The following is a 19,399-nucleotide window of genomic DNA, read 5'->3' on the forward strand; positions in this document are numbered from 1 at the left end:
GAAGTGTGTAAAAAGCATCTCTAAAGAGGATCTACTAGCTTTGTGTTGATTCTGGAAAAGTATTTTAAAGTACATTTGATTGTTACATACATTTCCCCTTTTAAAGAATGCTTATTTAAAAACTACTGATAAATAATTTATAACTAAAACCCTTGAGTGTGTTACTTGGCTATTTGTATTTGTGGGTATCATTGCTACAACTCACATGTGTACCCCTCTTGGGATAGGCCTAGCTGCTCAGTCACGCTACCAACTTGTGTAGTACAGACCTACGCCAAAAGGTGGGTTACCTAATACCAAGCAGATAAGTGTTGTGTAGTCTCAGTGTGACAGCATCAATTCTTACCTAACCGGCCATCAGGCAGGATGGAACGCGGGCTGAGATTGCTGGTTTCAGCCCACGTTCCTAGAAGCTTGATTGGCTGGCTCACCCCATCAGGGTGCTAATGTATTTTGTTTACCTTGCTCCCTGTGTAAGAGGAGAAGCGAGTTCTCGGAACACAAATGCATAATTATTGAAAAAAAGTTCCATGCGTTAATTCCGCTGCAAAAATATTGCCATATTTTTGTGGTGAAATTCGCACGTGGACCCTGCGGGGGACACCCCACAGCCCTGCATCAGTTTTTTTAATGTGTGGGGGACACCCTTGCTCCCACAAATTATCCCCCCAAAAATATTGCATATGGGGATAAAAAGTATTACATGCTTAATAGAGTTTCTAAGCACACACTTGGGATTCAAACCTGTTGTGCTGTGCGTCACCTTGCTTCCAAGAAATACGCGTTACCACTGAGCTATACTACCCGTGCATGTACCTCCGTTTACTTTAATGTTTTAAAATGTTTGTGTCCCTCTTCTGAAAATGTACATTTTCAGCATTGTTGGGCATAGCAGACAGCATGTGAAGGAACTCTTGGTACTGCCAGTTAATAACTATGGATTTATTGTCCTGATCGTGAAGTGATGCGGGACACATGTTCATATAATGCTTTGTACCATAGATCGCGATCCCGTGACAGAAGAAGGCGACGTTCAAGATCAACTTCTCGGGATAGAAAAAGGACCCGATCTAGATCGAGAGACCGGCACAGGCGTCATCGTAGCCGTTCTAGCAGCCGTAGCAGAAGTCACCGTCGCAATTCCAGAGAAAGGAGTTCAAAACACAAGTAACTATCTCTTAAAGTGCAGTTCCTTATCCCCGGAGGAACAGGTACTCTTTCTATTGGAGATTCCCATGTACTTGGTATGGGAGTGTTTGGACGTTGGTGAAGTATGCTTTTACATTTCTGCGTGTGAAGTTTGTTCACCTAATGCCAGCTTTCTTTAACGATATTGCCCTGTTACACTTGTTAAAGCACATTACTTAAAAGATTTGAATTAAAGACTTCACACCCACTCAAATTTGTGTACATCTTTTAAACTGACCAGCTGCAATATTCTGCCAGCATAGACGCCTTGCATTTGTAGTTAAAATGCCAGGCCATTAGGATGAGCTCATTTATGTTCTGTCAACCGCTTGTATAATACTGAAAGCCCCACGCCTCTTGTCAAGTTCATACAAATCTCTCCTTTGGATATGGATACATAGTGCCCTTGACATGCAGCACATATGAAGGTACCCTCACACAGAGCCCTGTTACTTCTGAACTGCATGCATAAACTTCACAGCATAACAATCGATGCTTCCTATGTCCCAACTAACCAAATCTGCCTTCCATAGTTCCATGAGGCCATACAAAAACCCAATAGCATTAATATGCCAGTACCCTGTCATGCAAGACTGCTAGGCAGTTTTTGTACCGCTCCCTCTGATGCTACAACCACTAAACCCAATGGTCTTGAAATAGTGGGTCTTCCAACACACATCACTCCTTCCAAAGGAGGCCTGAACGATGTGGAGGGGGGTGCATGCACAAGTCCTCTTGAAAAAGGGATTAGTGACTGCTTTTGATAGAAAATATAAGGATTATGGCTTGTGGGGGAGGGGTGTTCGGCAACAGTTTTAATTGAGGGGCCCCACATTAAGTCTGGATACCACTGCCCTCGGGGTAAGGCTAACACACCTGACAAAGTGAAGCAAAGTTGGTAACTTCAACAGATCAACTAGGCTTAACGCTCTGTTGTAGTAGGCTGACACAAAGGTACAATTAGTTTACACACTTGTCTCTCAAAAATGCACAACACTGATGTACTGAGCAATATATATCTTAACACATGAAGCTATCTGGTCAAATAAGTGTTCAGGTAATAGTTTTAAGTTCTAAGTTGTTCCTTGTAGAGCCCAACTTGCACCAAAAAGGCAACCTGGCGCTAGATGGGCCCCAAAAGGTAAACCTAGTAGTACAAACTAAAATAAGTTTTTAGCATGTGACGAAACAAAAGGTGATCCTGTGTAGCACTAAGCTCATGTGGGAAGATGATTGTTTGGACAGTTTTTCTGAAGTCCACCTCCTTAGTAAAAACGTTCAACTGAGACAGTGCAAGACTCCACTCTTAGAATTATAATACAAATGGTCCAAAGTAACACAAACACTATTGTAAAAATAAATGTAGTATTTAAATATAATTGGACCCAGATAAATCTTGGGGGGGGGGGGGGGGTGAATAAGTACTATCATAGATTATATAAACACATTATTGAAAAACACATTTTTGTGAAGGGACACAGACCAAAGCATATAACCTTATTTGGAACACCTAACAGAGGTTTTAGCAAAGTCAAAACAGCTACTATTTTAGGTAACTTTCAGTAATATACGGGTAGTCGACCCTAGCAGTTGTATCGTGACGCTCAGCAAGAAATCACTTAGTAAACCTACTATTCACAAAAAATGTATTGTCCCGTTGAACACTTTTTCTAGGTACAGTAGAAACCTAGAACTACTATTGTGATAACCCAGTTATACTAGAGGAGTTGGTCCTTGGGGTGTAGTAATACATTTCAGTCGAGACTAAGGGAAGCAAGAACTCTAACTTATTTTAGGATAACTGTGTTTGGGAGATTTCTCACAAATGTGTCAATTCCCTTCTACCTTAGAGACCCCGAGCCCTTTTTGCTGGACTTTAGGACTTTTAATTTCTGTCCTGGAGAGTCACCTTTTTCCCACTCGCTCGTATTTTTCTGTAATTTGAACACTTTTTCTTTTGGTTTTGGAGACAAACTCCATAGGCATAATCTTTTTACATTGTGACACACTGCACCTTCAGTGCAGTGGCACAGGGAAGCCTTTCAGATTTCCCAAAGCTTTAAATACCTTCTCTTGGTTAAACTACAGTTTGCAAGAGCAGTGAAGTGAAATTAACTTTACTTTTGTAACTTTCTAGACCCAGCACACAGTATCTTACAATGGGATGCTGGAGGGTGTTACTTTGTGTCCCCGTTCTCTAGTTTATCATGTAACATTTTTGTTAACCTTTCCACAATTAATGGCTGGTGGCAGTGGTTTACTTTTTCCTACCATTGTGTTTCTACTGCAGGCTGCAAGTGCAGCTGCAGTAAAGCACCCATGGGTGCCTATTTTGTCAAAATGGCCCCAGTCTTTTTTCGCCATTTCTTGTTGGAAAGGCCCTCCTTGAGATTTGCTCTGCGTGCCAAACCAGGTTTGGTCCCTTTTTTCGTTTTCTCTTTGGCTGCTGAAGCCCTCCTCTGGCTCCAGCTTGTCTGACAGGGCAGGAAGTGTGGGAGGTGCCCTATACTGTGCTTGGTTACAGGAATGCACCCTAAGGCGATTGCCCAGCTGGCTGTCATTGGAGGACAGGCACCCTGCTGTGTGATTGACAGCTTGGCTGTGAATGAATTGGAGAAACCTGCATAAAAGGTGATGTCTTTTGCTTGGAAGGCAGAGCCGACCACTGGATGAAGGAATCCGAAGAACTTGGAAGAGACGCCTGCTGCAATTCTTGGACTGTTGGTTTGCCCGGTGAAGCCCTGCTGCAGTGCCCAAGCTCAGAATTTGCCTCGCCAAAAGAACCCCTGCAAGTGACGACTTCTCCACTTGATTTGGTGGGACCAATCATCTACAAAATCAAAGACACCCAAGCCGACCTTTCAACCCTAATCGAGTGTCTAAAAGGAAGTCTTCAACTGGATGAATGCCAACAACCTGAAAATCAACCCAGGAAAGACCGAAATCATGACCATATCCAAAGACCAAGAGAACGAAACCGCCATCCTGTGGCCAACGGAAATGGAAAGCGCGCCATCACCATCTAAGGAAGTAAAATATCTGGGAGTCCTGATGGACAAAACGCTAACCTTAGAACCACAAATAAATGCAACAGTCAAATGCTTTTTCCTCCTCCACACGGCAAGAAGAATCCTAACATTCTTCTCCTTCATGCACAAAACACTCACTATCGTCGCCCTCATGTCAAGAATCGACTATGCAAACAGCCTCTAACTTGGAATGCCAGCATATCTCCTGAAGAAACTGCAACGGATCCAAAATACAGCAGCCAGACTACTCCTCAAACTATCCAGATGATATCACATCACTCCTGCCCTAAAAAACACTACACTGGCACCCATTAAAACATTTTATCACCTTCAAAACAATGTGCATAACGCACAGGGCAATCAGTGAACAAGGAGCTGAATTCCTACAAAAGACAATAACAATCTACAAGCTAAGAAGACTCCTCAGGTCAAGCAACAAAATCCTCCTGGAACTAAAACCATACCTCAAGAAAAAACTTGAGGCACCTGCTTCTAGCCGCAAAAACCTGGAACAACATCCCAAAAGAAATAAACGCCAAAGATCACCTAAAATTTAGGAAATTACTAAAAACCTGGCTCTTCAACACCAGACTCAAACTGAAAACCGAAAGGAAAAGGGATGACTAAACTGGAGAGGATGAGCTCCCAGAACCGCCTGGGAAGCTCCCACGGCACCTGGACAGGTGACGCTTGGTAGAGTGGAACACGGGCGACACACAGACGGAGTCAACAACCCCAGCCAAATCCCACCCAACACCCTCACTCGCCCCTTAGTTGCTACCAGCTACCACAGTGTTGTGGAATTGTCGGGATATTGGCAATCACCACACTGTAGACATTGGCAGGTGCACTGGCTGTATGAGTGGAAAGCGAAGACAGGTGGGGCTGTGAGGGAGAGTGGTGAGGAGGGGGCCAGATGTGAAAGGGGCCTTGAATGCTGGATGGGCCCAGAGAAGGACAGGCGCAGGGGTGCTCCCGAACCCCATCTGGGGAGATTACACAAGCCCAGCACATCAATTCAGGATAGAGATGCCAACTAACCAATTGCACTAACAATTTCCCCCTCTGCATACACCTCTCAAACACAACCACAAACCTACAGCACAACAAATCGCACAAACTTCACTACATTGCAACAACAAAACAAAAAGCACACACTTGCACAACAGTACACGACTACCGGACGCAAACGCCCCAGGCCGAGCCAACGGACCCACCCCGCTGAGGCCACCAACAGCACATCGATGCTTTCTTGCACTTTTCCAGCTTCCTCACACTAACTCGCCCTCCCTTCCTCTTTCAGAGCCACCAAGGGACCACTCCGGTGGTCATAGTGCGTGGTACAAATGTCCTTTAACATTAACCAATCGACCCCAAGACGAACTCCTCTGGAAATCCTCTCAGAGCTTGCTGTAGTTCCATTGCTGCTGCAGGAACCAATTGCCAGGGAGAGGAACACCAGAATCAAGTCTCTAAGTCGGACCCTAGCTAGAGGAAGATCCTCAGGACTCCCATGAAGCAGGACTGACCAGCCCTGAGCCGCCTCAAGAGTGCTGGACCCCAGATGCGAGTAAAGCCCATAAGGAATCTGCGAATCGCTGTGGTGCTGTTCGTGAGAAGCTGAAACTGCGAAGTGCTGCTGATCTGAAGTTTGCCCATTGCTGCTGCCGACCTTCAAACCGTAGTGCAGGAGCCCCCAGGCGTCCTCCCTCTTCTCCCCAAACTGAGACCCTGGAACACCAGGATCTGCCATACTACAACTGGAACAGAAGCCAGCTGGAGCCAATTTCTTCAGACCTAAGGTACTGTAAACTAAGGCCCCTTGTCGTGTAGCCTTGCTTCTCCAGCATGGGATCTGTCCTGGATTCACTGCTCATGAATATTCCCAGTCGTCGGGCTGGGAATCCTCGTTCAAGATGAAATCAGTTTTTTTCTGAACTGTCCTCATAACCAATCACTGGTCTCTGGGTCATACTGCCCCAGCCAATGACTGCCCCCTACCTAAGCACCTCTAGCAGCCATCTTCAGATGTTTACCGCAGGTTCAAGTGTTGGGAGTCCTCGTGCTACAGCTTGAGCTTTTACTGCTTTTTGTTATTTTTCAAAGAGTTTAATCTCATTTTTCTGTCAAATCGAGCCTTAAGCTCTACTGTTTCTACTTCTGATTAACAGGGACCCGTTTCGGAATTTTCTACGCCCCTCAAGGGCGAAGTTTTCGTGGAGTTTCGCTTCTTGGAGGATTCCAGAACTTTGAGGCCTACCCCGCGTGGACAGGGCCCAGGACAAAGGAAACCCGACCCTCGGATCCAAGCTGTTCTGGAGCTGCCCTGAATGTGGATTGCAGAATGTCAAGGAGGATGAGCATTCCAGATGCCTCTACTGCCTTCACGAAGACAAAACGCATGTGGAGGAGGACTGTGCGTTTTGCAAGAACATGTCAGAACGGACTATGAAGGATCGGCGTACCCGCCTCACCAATTGGCTGGAAGGGAAGAGCCCAGCAGCAGGTGAGAAGTCCGAACGGTCTTCTAAGACCTTTGATGGCGCTCCAGTGACGAGGGGGGGCCAACAAAAGGCAAAGCACCGCGAGTGCTGATCGGTCAGGCTCCTCGGCTGCCAGGCAAGGCGCACTTTCACCGACGCCATCAACCACGAGCCAACGCTCTGGCTCAGAAGAGGAAATCGGAGAACCCGGGTAAGCTTCGGGAGAAGCCCCAGTCGATCCCGACGGAGAAAGCAGAGGGGAGCGAGGCAGTGACCCTACCCCCAAGGTGAAGGCCTCGGGCACGCCTAAGGTAGTGAAGACCTTGATTCACCTGGCTAAGGCCTCTATCGAGGGAGTCGCGGCGGCCCTGGCGAAGACTGTGGAGACTACCTCAGGGCCTAGAGTTTCCCTGCCACCACAGAGGGAATCCTCTTTTCAGCCCACCGATAAGACCCCCGTGCAACCCCAGGTGGAAAGAGGGGGGGTGGCCATTACGGACACAGATGCGCAACCAGTACCTGGACCACAAGACAACTCGAACAATCTTGATGGCGATCCAGGCCTTGTGTACGGAGATAAGGACAAGGTTGCCCTTACCCCCAACTGACGATCCAGCGGAGCCTGGACCGTCGGGAAGCCCTTCAAGCGGAGCAGAGTTCATTTGCCACCCGCCCTTCCAACCTTCTCGGCCTTCACAGCTGCCTTCTCCGGATCCGATGGATGACAGGGGAACGGAGACGGCTTGGACGATGACAATGGTGGCGACGATTGGATGGGCCTCCCATCACCACCTCATCGGGGCACCCCGCCTGACGAAATTGGCTCCTTTCACGCCATGATTGCCAGGGCATCCAAGCTCTTCCAGCTCTGCCCCGAGGAACAGAAGAAGGAAGGTTTCCTCTATCAACGGCGTGAGGCCAAGAGGAAGACAGTCCTCTCGATTCTTTTACTTGACATATGGGAAGAGGGGCTATCGCTACTGAAGAATCCATCCACGGCTCTTGCCAGGAGACCGATACGAGAAGTACTGGGTCCCGGATTCCGCCCCTGTGTGCCTTAGGGTGCAGCCGACCCCGGATTTGGTCGTCTCTCCGGCGGCCAAGAAAGCAGCAGGGGGGCAGCGACCTCAACTTTGACCTCCCCGCCTAACGGCGAGGGAAAGAAACTCTATGCCATGGTGCGGCGGGTCCTCTCGGCGGCGACTAAGATTAAAGCGGCTAACGCCCGTGCGATTGTGGCCCGCTGCGGCAGGGAGCTGTGGTTTAAGATTGCTCCCCTGCTGGACTTCCTCCTCCACGACAAGAGGGCTGGAGCCCTGGAGATCCTTCAGGAAGGCAAGGTGGTGTCGGACCACGCCGTAACAGTGGCCACGGACCTTGCTGACACCAGTTTTCGCCAGATGGGCAATGGTGTTTGCCTTCGCCAGTGTGGTTGGCTCAAGCTAACGGATTTCCGCCAAGACGTGCAGACCAGAGTTCTGGACATGCATTTCGACGGGAACAATCCGTTTGGCAAGACAGTGGACTAGTCACTGCAGGCCATAAAGGCTGACACAGACGGTTTGGCCTTGGGAGTTTTGCAGCAACGACCACCGCCCTTTCGGAACACAGGAGGCAACCAAGGTGCCTCCAAAGGATTCGGCGGCGGCTCCTCGACGCACCGCCAGGCAGCACCCTCCTCGTCGCAGGAGGCATACAGAGGAAGCGGCAAGTCAGGAGGACCTTGTTGTCGGTGGCAAGGCCGCTGCCAAGCTGGACTGAACCGGCCATAGCGTCGGGCCCCCACCTGAGCACCCCACTGCGAGGCCGGCTGGCGAAGTTCATCAGCGTGTGGGAGTCCATCTCCACCGACCGATGGGTGCTCGATGCCCTGGCCCGCAGACACCCTCTTGAGTTTCAAAAGAAGTGCCCCGCATTCCTCCCGTGGCCAGGAAGGTAAATCATGTCCCTCAACTGCTGCTTGAAGTAAGGGCGATGCAGAAGAAAGGAGCCATCAAGCTCGTCCCAAAGAGGCTCCCGGGTGTACTCCAAATACTTCCTCGTAAGAAAGACTGGCGGCTGGCGACCCATCCTGGACCTTCGTCATCTAAACAAGAACATCAAGTCCAAGAAGTTAAGGATGGTCACCCTCCAGCACGTGCTGGGGCAGCTGGAGGAGGGCAGCTGGAGGAAGGCGACTTCCTACCGTTGCTGGACTTGGAGAATGCCTACTTCCACATCCCCATCCTAAAAGGACATCGAAAGTTCCTGAGATTCGTGATCCAAGAGCGACACTATCAGGTCAAGGCCCTTCCCTTTGGGCTCAAGTCGACACCCAGGGTATTCAAGTGCCTAGCACCAGTGACTGCGCCTACAGGGGAAATACATTTACCCCTACCTGGACGATTGGCTCATTCGAGCAAGGACACGCGAGCTCACCGTCGCGCACACAGCGAAGACCGTCAAGGTGCTCGAGGATCTGGGATTCTATATCAACTTTGCGAAATCCCACTTGGTACTGTTGCAAGTCGCCCTGTTTCTGGGAGCCAGACTCGACACAGTTGCACGATTGTCTTCTCCGTCGGAGGAAAGGACGAATGCCATCCTGGGCAAGGTGCAGCGGCTGTCGACCATGGACGTGGCCAGAGTGAGGTCTGTCAAGTCCCTTCTCGGCATGATGTCCTTGTGCATCTACCTCGTGCGCCTGTGCAGTTTGCAGATGCGTCCACTGCAAGAGTTCCTCGATGCCCGTTGGATGCAGGTGGCGGGCAGCTTCGAAGACCGGATCTCGCTCATCGAGACCTTCCGCCAAGCAATGCGCAAGGGTGCCCCACCACCGGATCTGGCGGTGGCTATGGACTTCCAGACCCCGGCACATCAGGAGACGATGACGACGGACGCCTCTCTGGAGAGATGGGAGCGCACACCAGAGGACTCCACGCGAGAGGCCTTTGGCTCCCGCAGGAGAGGTCACTACACATCAATGTCCTGGAGTTCCGAGCTGTGTTCTGGGCCCTAAGGTTGTTCCTCCCGTCCCTCAAGGGCAAGGTGGTAAGGATCTTCACGGCCAACACCACCACAATGTTTTACATATGGAAGCAGGGAGGCACTAGATCCCCAGCCCTATCCAAGGAGGCCCAGGGTCTGTGGCACTGGGCCGTCGCCCAAGAGATGTTTCTGGCCCCCTTCCATCTGGCAGGAACAAAGAACACCATCGCCGACATGCTCAGCAGGGGGCTGCGCTTGTGCCACGAGTGGGAACTGGGTCCGTATCAAGTGGATCTACTTTTCCATCGATTGGGCAATCCCCAGATCGACCTATTCGCGATGGCAATGACGAACACCAAGTGCCGGAGGTTCGCCAGCAGGAGAGTATGGGCGATGCCTTCCAATTCCCCTGAGATGGCCTGTTCCTGTATGCGTTGCCGTTGCAACTCCAGTCAGACGGTCCCGGTGCAGGATGATCCTCGTCGCACCGGCGTGGTGTAGGCAGATTTGGTCCCCGAACCTTCTGGACATGTCAGCGCCCCCCCAGTCAAACTGCCGACAGATGTGAATCTTCTCGCCAGGGAGGGAGGAGCCATCCTCCACCACGACCCGGGGTCGCTGAACCTGCAGGCCTGGCTCCTGCAGCGCTAGAGTTCAGAGGATACGATATCTCTCTCGATTGCTATGGACACAAATTGAAGAGGTTCTGTCTGGTGCCGTACACAGACGATTAACCCACTGCGAATTACGTCCCTTCAGGTGCTGCCGTACTTACTGTCGTTGGCCAAGGAGGGGCTGGCACATGCCTCCATCAAAATCCATCTGACGGCTATCTCCCGCTACACCAGAACTACGGGGCAGCCATCCCTATGGTCCCATCGCCTGGTAAAGGAGTTCATGAAGGGACTGTTCAAATCGTTCCCGCTGGTGAGTGCTCCGACCCCCGGCATGGGAGCTCAACATGGTGCTGTCCAGGCTCATGGGGCCACCATTCGAGCCTCTGCATTCTGCACCGTTGAAGTTCCTGTAGTGGAAGACAGCGTTTCTTGTGGCCATCACCTCCGCACGAGTGGGAGAGATCCAGGCCCTTTCCTGTAAACCTCCATACCTGACATTCCACGAGACAAGGGTAGTGCTGAGGACGTACCCCTCCTTCATGCCCAAGGTGCCGTCGGACTTCCATCTCAACAAGCCCTTGGTGTTACCTGTTTTCTTCCCGTCGCTGGCCGAGAGGACTTTGCACTCACTGGATGTGGCTAGAGCGCTGAAGTTCTACGTGGACTGCACGAAGACCCTTCGAAAAATTGCACGTATTTGTGAACTTTGGGCCTGTGAACCAAGGGGGAAGGCCCTCTCAAAGGCTTCCATTTCCAGATGGCTCTCCGGCTGCATCATGCACTGTCACCGGTTGGCAAACAGACCGCTGCCCGGCCGTCCGAAAGCCCATTCAACCAGAGCGATCGCTGCTACCACGGCGTTCTTGTCTGATGTGCCCCTGCTGGACATCTGCAGGGCTGCTACGTGGAGGTAGACGCGCACCTTCACGAGATTCTACAGCGTCGACCGGGATTCCAGGGGGGAGTCCAGAGTCAGCCAGGCAGTGCTGCGCAACCTGTTCGCCTGAAGGTGGGCCTGGTGAGGAGGTAAGAGATGCTTCATATTGAGTTGTTGAATTCCTTAATGTTGAGCCTTGCCACCTCCCGTAGTTGTGCATGTGCGTACTGCTATGCATTCTTGTATTCATGAGCGTATGAATCCATGCCAGACCCCATGCTGGAGAAGGAACAATGTACTTAGCTGTAACTGTTCTCCAACATGGGTCTGGCATGGATTCACATGCGAAGCCTCCATCCTACCCCTCTGCGGCTCTTGTCTTGGTCCTACTGCCACTTTACGTGCTACCAAATCTGAATATGGCTGCCAGAGGAGGGGCTTAGGTAGAGGGCAGTCATTGGCTGGGGGCAGTATGATCCAGAGACCAGTGATTGGTTATTAGGAGAAGGACAGTTCAGAAAAGAAACTGAAACTGATTTTTTTTTTTCCTTTACCAAAGATTTCCAGCCTGACGACAGGGAATATTTGTGAGCATGTGAATCAATGGCCAGGCCCATGCTGGAGAACAGTTACAGGTAAGTAACTTGTTCCTAGCTCTCAGTTGAGACTTGGCTTTTTCAGAGTTGCTTACAGCTTTGCCCCTCACACACCTCTCAGCTTGTGGCCGAACAGTGATTTCATTTTCTACAAAGATTTCTAAAACATTGTACAAGACTTTACCCACAAGAAGTGCTTCAGCTCGCTTTAGAATTTGCTCAATTGACATTGGTTGTCCTGGCTCCCTGAATGACTCTTCTAACCTCTGACTTTGTGCTTTAACTATCCCTCCACAAAAGTCACACATTCCATAACTTGTGTAGTTGGGAAAGAGTTAATTTACTTTGCATTGGGGGGTTCAAAGGTACTTACCTGCTTAAGAATATGTTAACCATTGTTTTATTCACTGACCTTTTCCTTTTGACACCGAACTCTGTATTGCCCTAAATCTGCCAGTGATGTATCAATGTCCAGTCTCCTAGTTATTCACCTCATGGTGTAGGAAGTATCTGTTTGCTATCCCAAATGGGTTTCTACTGATTTATTGAAACTGTGTATTGAAGTAGATTTTTTTTTACATAATTGCTCCTTTCTAAAGAACACTTATTCAACTGACTGTTAAATTAATAATTGTTGAATCAAGAAACCTTGAGAGTAAGTGATTATTTGGATACTTGTCACTGTGGGACTCTGTTATAACCCTACAGCTCACATTGACCCCTCTTGAGATAAGCCTGGCTGCTCAGTTACTGTACGAACCTGTGTAGTACATGCTTATACCAAAGGTTGGGTTAACTATTGGCAAGAGGACAAGACTGGTGCAGTCTCCCACAGGGCACTCCATACAATCTTACCTAACACTGTTCTGCTTAAGGTAAGTAAAACCTATACACTTTTTACAGGAGCAATCTGCAACTTAAAGGCAGATATGAACCGAAGAATGTTTTTGTGTCTGTCTGAAACAGACAAGGGAAAGCAAAACCCAGTGTTGCACTTTATGAATGACTCCGTTATTCTAGGTAGGTAAAACCTAAAACGTATTCTGGACAGGCGAACAGCAAGTCAGGGGAAGCAAGACCCAGTTGGGGAACATACACCTATTCTCGGAAAGAAATAGTTGGTGAAGCCAGCAGCATTACTTTTAGGATAGAGGACCAGCTAATGTACAGGTCTGTAAAATAACATTGATGCTACTTTCTATTAGAATGGCAAACATTTTCTAAGGAAAGAAAGATGTTGCATATACTTTTCAGAATGGCTGAACATTTCTAAGATGCGTAATAACTTTTGTAACTGTTCACTCTGTGTTGGTTACCAACCAACTTCTTTTGCAAGTAACTTTTAAACACTTATTCTCTTTACTAGGAAAAATGCCCAATCCTTTGAAGTCTTTCCCTTATTCTTGGAACATGAGTTTTCAGTGGCAGAAGGGGTTGGGGGTCACTGGGGTCTAGTCTCCAACAGGCATGTCAGGAGGTATCCGGTAATCTCCAGCATGGGGGTCTGGCATGGATTCACATGCTCATGAATATTCCCCGTCAGCAGGCTGGGAATCCTTGGTTAAAGACATTTTCAGTTTAGTTTCTAAACAGACTTTCTCCTATAAACCAATACCTGAGCACTGGGTCATACTGCCCCCAGCCGTGGCTCCTCTACTTAAGCCCCTCTTCTGGCAGCCATCTTCAGATTTTTACTGCAAGATCAAGTGTTGGATGTCCTCGAGTTTTGCTGTTCGAGCTTTCTGCGTTTTTGGCCAAGGTGTAACGACTGTTAGCACTGAGGATCCCCCATGCCCAATAGCATCTCTGTGAAAAGTTGAATTTAGAAGTACATTTAGAAAGTTGCATTTAGAAGTGTACCCAATAGCTTCTCTGTGGAAAGTTGAATTTAGAAGTGTGCCCAATAGCCTCTCTGTGAAAAGTTGAATTTAGAAGTGTGCCCAATAGCCTCTCTGTGAAAAGTTGAATTTAGAAGTGTGCCCAATAGCCTCTCTGTGAAAAGTTGAATTTAGAAGTGTGGCCAATAGCCTCTCCGGGAAAAGTAGAATTTAGAAGTGTGCCCAATAGCCTCTCTGTGAAAAGTAGAATTTAGAAGTACATTTAGAAAGTTGCATTTAGAAGTGTAGCCAATAGCTTCTCTGTGAAAAGTTGAATTTAGAAGTACATTTAGAAAGTTGAATTCAGAAGTGCACCCAATAGCTGTGAAATGTTGCATTTAGAATTGTGCTCAATAGCCTCTCCCTGAAAGTTGATTTTAGAAATGTGCCCAATAGCCTCTCTATGAAGTTGAATTTAGAAGTGTCCCCAATAGCCTCCCTGTGAATTAGAAGTCTCTGAAAGGGCATGAAACCCATCATATCTCACCAACATGCTTACTCTCTCCTTACATCACCACTCAACTAGAACACAGAGATACTATGACACCATTCGGTATAACTGTTCTCATATCAACATTCGCCGCTCTCTCCACATCATTCTAAATAATCACTGCTGGTTACACACCCCCCAGCGAGGCGTTCTCCTCAGGCCTAACGCAGCCACATCCGATCTGGATTAATCCTGCCAGAACGAACACATACTCCTGACCTCTCAACCACCACACCTACCGCTAGAAAGCAGCTATTACATTGATACTGCACGAGCTGTACACATACCTGGTGCTCACACGCACCTTTTTGACTCTCTCTACTCTCTCTACTGATATGAACTTCGGTTCCCAAGGGCGTTCAACCTACCAGCGCCTTCAGACCATACCAATGGTATATAAGGCGCTATATAAATGCAAAATAACAATAACAACAACAATAACAACAATGGTGAGGACCATGAAGTCGCTTCTCGGCATGATATCATTGCCCTGCTAAAGGTTATTGAAGAAAATGGGAAGAATAATAAATGGTATGAGAATCCCAAAATTCTTAAACAATATAGGAAAAAAGAAAATTTGGTGCAAAGCCAGTCATGTCATCGGGGAGCCAAGACGGCTTTGGCTACATACAAAAAAGAAATCATGCTGGCTAAAAAAATGTAAAGCCTTAATCTCTGACCTGTCACTCTGGCCAACGAATTCAATCGGTCTTTCCAGGATAAAGTTAATACCACCCGAAACAAAATGTCCGTATGCTCAGCATCCACTGAACCTGACTTTAGTAGCTCCCATCCCACATCTGTACCTAATTTTAGTCCTAGTTGCTCATTTTACACTGTTGGGTCAGATGAAATTCTTGGGTTATTTGGAAAAGCTAAAACCTACAAACTTTGCCTATGACCCAATCTCGGCATACCTGGCTAAACACGTCTTAGTACTTAGAAAACCTCACGGCTGTGTTCCATTGAAGTTAAAAAGGGGAAAAAAAACATTCATTCATTACACCACTGTTAAAGAAGCCAACTCTGAACCATAAAGTTTTGGCTAATTATTGCCCAATAGCCGGCCTGTTAGTCCAGACACAATTGTAGGATCAGGGGGCTGCCACCGCCAACGACTAAGGTACTGCTAGCATGCTTATTATGCTGGACCGGTCAGCCTTCGACACGGTGGACTTTGATAGTCTTATTACCAGACTGTCATCAGTGGTACATGTCTCGGAGGAGGCCATGATATGGTTTGTCCTTTTTTTATCAGAATGCACCCAGCAGGTAAAAATGGGCGACTGACTCTGAAACTGTTGGTTGAGTGTGGGGTACCCGAAGGGTCCTTACTGTCACTCTTGTTGTTTAACATCTATATTTGCATTTTGCTGAATATTCTATCGGAATTTGGTTTGCCATGACTCCTACATTTACGTGCGAATAAACCTACCAGCAGAAGCAATAGATACTGTTATCATGTGCCGCTAAGATTAAAGGATGGATGATGGAAAACGAACATCGACATACCCACCAAGTATGGGGATATTGTAAACATTCTTGGCTGTATCTGGCAGTCTGGTATGATATGGCATTCATAACGTACCTATACACAAGTGTTTCAAGGCGCGACGAGGCAAAGGAGGGGGAACAGAGGGAAGACTAGATAACGATCCTGGTGCTGGTAGTGGGACTGTAGGGTTACAGAAAACAGTCCCCAAGTGCAGGGGTTGCCAGGAAGGCAGTGCAGTTTAGAAGACCGCTACTTTGGCTCCCGGTATCTTCGAGTATTCTCTTTAAGAGATACTATGCCTGCTATTTCATTCAAGGGAGGCACCAGTTTATGTAAGCTCAAATATTCGGTTGTATCAACCCATAGGCATCTGCGCTCCTTAGATTGGCGACATCTGCAGATTCCAAGTTGGGAACAGCCACATGGGGCGAATGAATGTTCTCGGGCCTTGAATGTGGAATGCTCTTCCACTGAACCTTCAACTTCATGAATCCTTAATAATTTTCAGGAAACAATTGACAATTTACCCATTTGTCTAGAATAGAAGTCACAACAACATTGCAACAAATGTATAGATGAACATTCTGCACCCAGATGCATTCATGCTCGGTCCCTTCGAGGCTGTGTGGTTTTAAATTCACAAATCAATCGGGGTTAGTATTCAACTCTTAAGGTCCACCTGGCGGCTTGGTCAGCCTATACCACCTCGGAGTAAATATCCTGGTGGAAAGTTCCAGTCATTAAGGCGTTCATGGAAGAAGTAAAGAGATGGCACCCTCCAATTTCAAACCCGCCACCAGGCTGGGGATCTCAATGTAGTACTCACAAAGCTCATGGGACCTCCCTTTGAGCCTATGCAGAAGTCTTCTTTAACACCTGACATACAAGACTGCCTTCTTAGTGGTTATTACCTCCGAAGAGTTAGTGTTGGTGCAGGGCCTATTCTTTGTCATACACAAGGACCAGTTGGTTTTATGTACACACCCTAGGTTTTTACCTAAATTTCCAAATTTCACGTGAACCAATCCATTGAGCTACCGGCTGCCTTCCAGGATCCAATAAGATCAGCTGAGAACAAACGCCTTAAACTAGATGTATGGAGGGCAGTCCTTTACTATGTAAACAAGACCAGACCGCTTAGGAAAACAGTCCAACTGTTTGTCTCTGTAGCACCAGGCAGAGAAGGAGACTGTATTTCCAAAAATGCCATCTCTGGGTGGCTAGTCGGATGCATACAACTGTTACTCATTATCAAGCAAAACGCTGCCTTTCACACCAAGAGCTCACTCCACGGGGTACAGGAACTACCTTGGCTTCCGGTGAGACACCATTTGCAAAGCAGCTACATGGAGCTCGGTACATACTTTCACTCAGCATTACTGCATTTACACTCCTTCCAAAGCGAATACACAGGTGGGACAAGAGGTTCTAAAACATTGATTGGCCACTACACTGTCTCACAACCCAACATCTTCTCCTAACACACTGCTTGCGAATCTATGCATAGCATGTGATCTAAGCTTCTCCTGCATGGATTCACATGCTCATGAATATTCCTCGTCAGGCTGGGAATCCTCCGTAAAAGAGAAATCTGTTTCGGTTTCGTTTCTAAACTGTCTTTCTCCTAAGAACCAATCACTGAGCTCTGGGTCACACTGTCCTCCTCTGGCAGCCATCTTCAGATTTGTACTGCATGTTCAAGTGTCTAGTCCTCGTGCTTTGCTCTTTGAGCTTTTGCTGCGTTTTTGCTTTTGTTTTTTTTTTTTGGAGTAAACTTTTCAGTCAATTGAGCCCTTGTGCTCCATCGGTCATCCTTCGGACTAACCGACCCGTTTTTCACATTTCTCTTTGCCAATCAAGGGTGATTTTTCATCTAGTTTCTTCTTGGAGGCTTCCAGAAGATTCTTCAGGTCTACACCGTGTGGATCATGTCGTAGAAGGATGGCGCCCCTTCCCTTTTCAAGCTGTGCTCCGACTGCAGTCTGCGGAATGTGTATATGGACGACAAGCATTCCCAGTGCCTTTACTGCTTGCACCCTACGCATAAGGAGGAAGATTGCGTGATTTGCCGTGACCTCACAACATGCACGATGAAGGATCGGTGCCAGCGACTGGAGTCGCGGCTGCAGGCTAAGGCCTCTACCCTTAGTGGCACCTAGGGGCATGCCTCTGGATCGGGAAAGTCCGAGCAGGGAAGCTGAGAAGCACCGGAGAAGACCAGGCCGGAGAAGGCAAAACAAGATGCGGTCACCAGGCTGAGAGACAAGGCGCCTGACAAGGCCCCGAAGAAGGCCAAGCAGGGTAAGGTGCCCAAGGCGACCAAGAAGGACAAGGCCAAACCGGACAAAGGAAAGGACCCAACCTCTCTGTGAAGGACCAAGTGCACCAGGCGAGGTAGTCTCCATCCAGGGGCATGCATGCACAGTCATCTTCGTGTGGTGGGGACAAGGGGGCAATCCCATAGAACCACCATCCTTCTTTCTCATGGGATGCTCAGAAAGGACTTGGGGACCACATCCTGTGGCGCCAGGCTCAAAACAAGGGTTAAGTATGGAGGTTGGTGTGAGTTAACATCCATCTGCACGTGTACTAGTTGTGGCTGGCCTTGTAAAGCAGCATCTGGGCCCATTAGCACGTGCACTAGGTGACTAGGCGTGGCCATCATGATGGAGGCATGGCTGCAAAACTGGCTCTATAAGCCTCATCCTGGCATCGGTCCGTGCTTCGCGTTACTTTGCTTCTAGCAACATGACGCTCACCGTGACCTCAGCCTGCATCCTGCAAGGGAGAGATCGAGAAACCAGTAATTTACCCCGGCGACGACTTTCATCAGCTTCGGATCTCCATTGTGCAGTTGAAAGAAAAGGAAGAAGAGAAAGGTTAGAACTCTGAGCTTCAAAGATGCGTGCCACGCTCAAACTACTCTTGCGCGCACTTGGAAATCCACGCACCTGTGGCCGCGGCTCTAGTGTTCAGCTCACCTCACCGCTGCTTCTGTCTTCAGCACGCCTCTCCGCTGCTCTGGCGCAGCACCATCCACTGTTACTGCAGCCGCGACTTCACCTAAAGAAAAAAGACAAAAGAACATTAATCACGGAAGGAAAACAAACCGTGCAATAAAGTCGGACATTACAGAACGCTCACCAAGGATCTCCCGGCGGACTGCAAGGAGGTGCTTGCCAAGGCCAGGATAGAATTCTAATTTAAAATGCTACGGACACAAATGAAATTTGCTATTTGGTGCTGTTCACAGAAGATCGACCCTCAGAGTCACGGCTCCTCGAGTACTCCCATATGGGTGCAACGGGTGTTCGGAATGGATGGAGTAGATCATGTGGATGAAGGTTCGAGTGGATGGAATGGATAGGACTAGTAGATTAAATGGATGTAACAGACAAAATGGATGAACAGACTGAGTAATAAAACTGATAGAATAAATGGTACAGATGGAGTGCTCGATCTCGAGCGCTTTACTGAACCACCATATCACACTACCACACTTACTCTCTCCTATACACCACCACTCGACTAGAACACAGCTATACTATGACACATTCGGTATAGCTGTTCTCATACTAACACCCGCCACATACTCCTCATCCTAATTAAACACAGCTAGCTGAGCACACACCGCTAGCTTAAGAGTCCCCTCAGGCCTAACGCAGCCAGAAATCAGTCTGGGTGTCCACCCTCCAGAATGAACACATACAACTGACCTCCCCACCACCACATATACCGCTAAGAAGCAGCTATCATGCAACTGCCACACCGGCTGCACAC

The 19,399-nt window shown here is 48.2% G+C and overlaps 1 protein-coding gene across 2 annotated transcripts in view; it reads left to right on the forward strand.

The window, feature by feature from the left end:
* The window catches only part of LUC7L (LUC7 like), a 261,763-nt gene that overhangs the window by 210,996 nt on the left and 31,368 nt on the right, over positions 1 to 19,399 (forward strand). The window contains exon 9 of one of the 2 annotated variants that reach the window (XM_069647860.1): positions 1,003 to 1,167. In XM_069647860.1, coding sequence (XP_069503961.1) covers positions 1,003 to 1,167 — 165 coding nt within the window. Of the gene's footprint in view, positions 1 to 1,002; positions 1,212 to 19,399 lie in introns of both variants that reach the window. The other variant, XM_069647861.1, reaches the window with a different exon arrangement.

Source organism: Ambystoma mexicanum, chromosome 2q, assembly GCF_040938575.1.
Source record: "Ambystoma mexicanum isolate Mex_15411 chromosome 2q, UKY_AmexF1_1, whole genome shotgun sequence".
NCBI lineage: Eukaryota > Metazoa > Chordata > Amphibia > Caudata > Ambystomatidae > Ambystoma > Ambystoma mexicanum.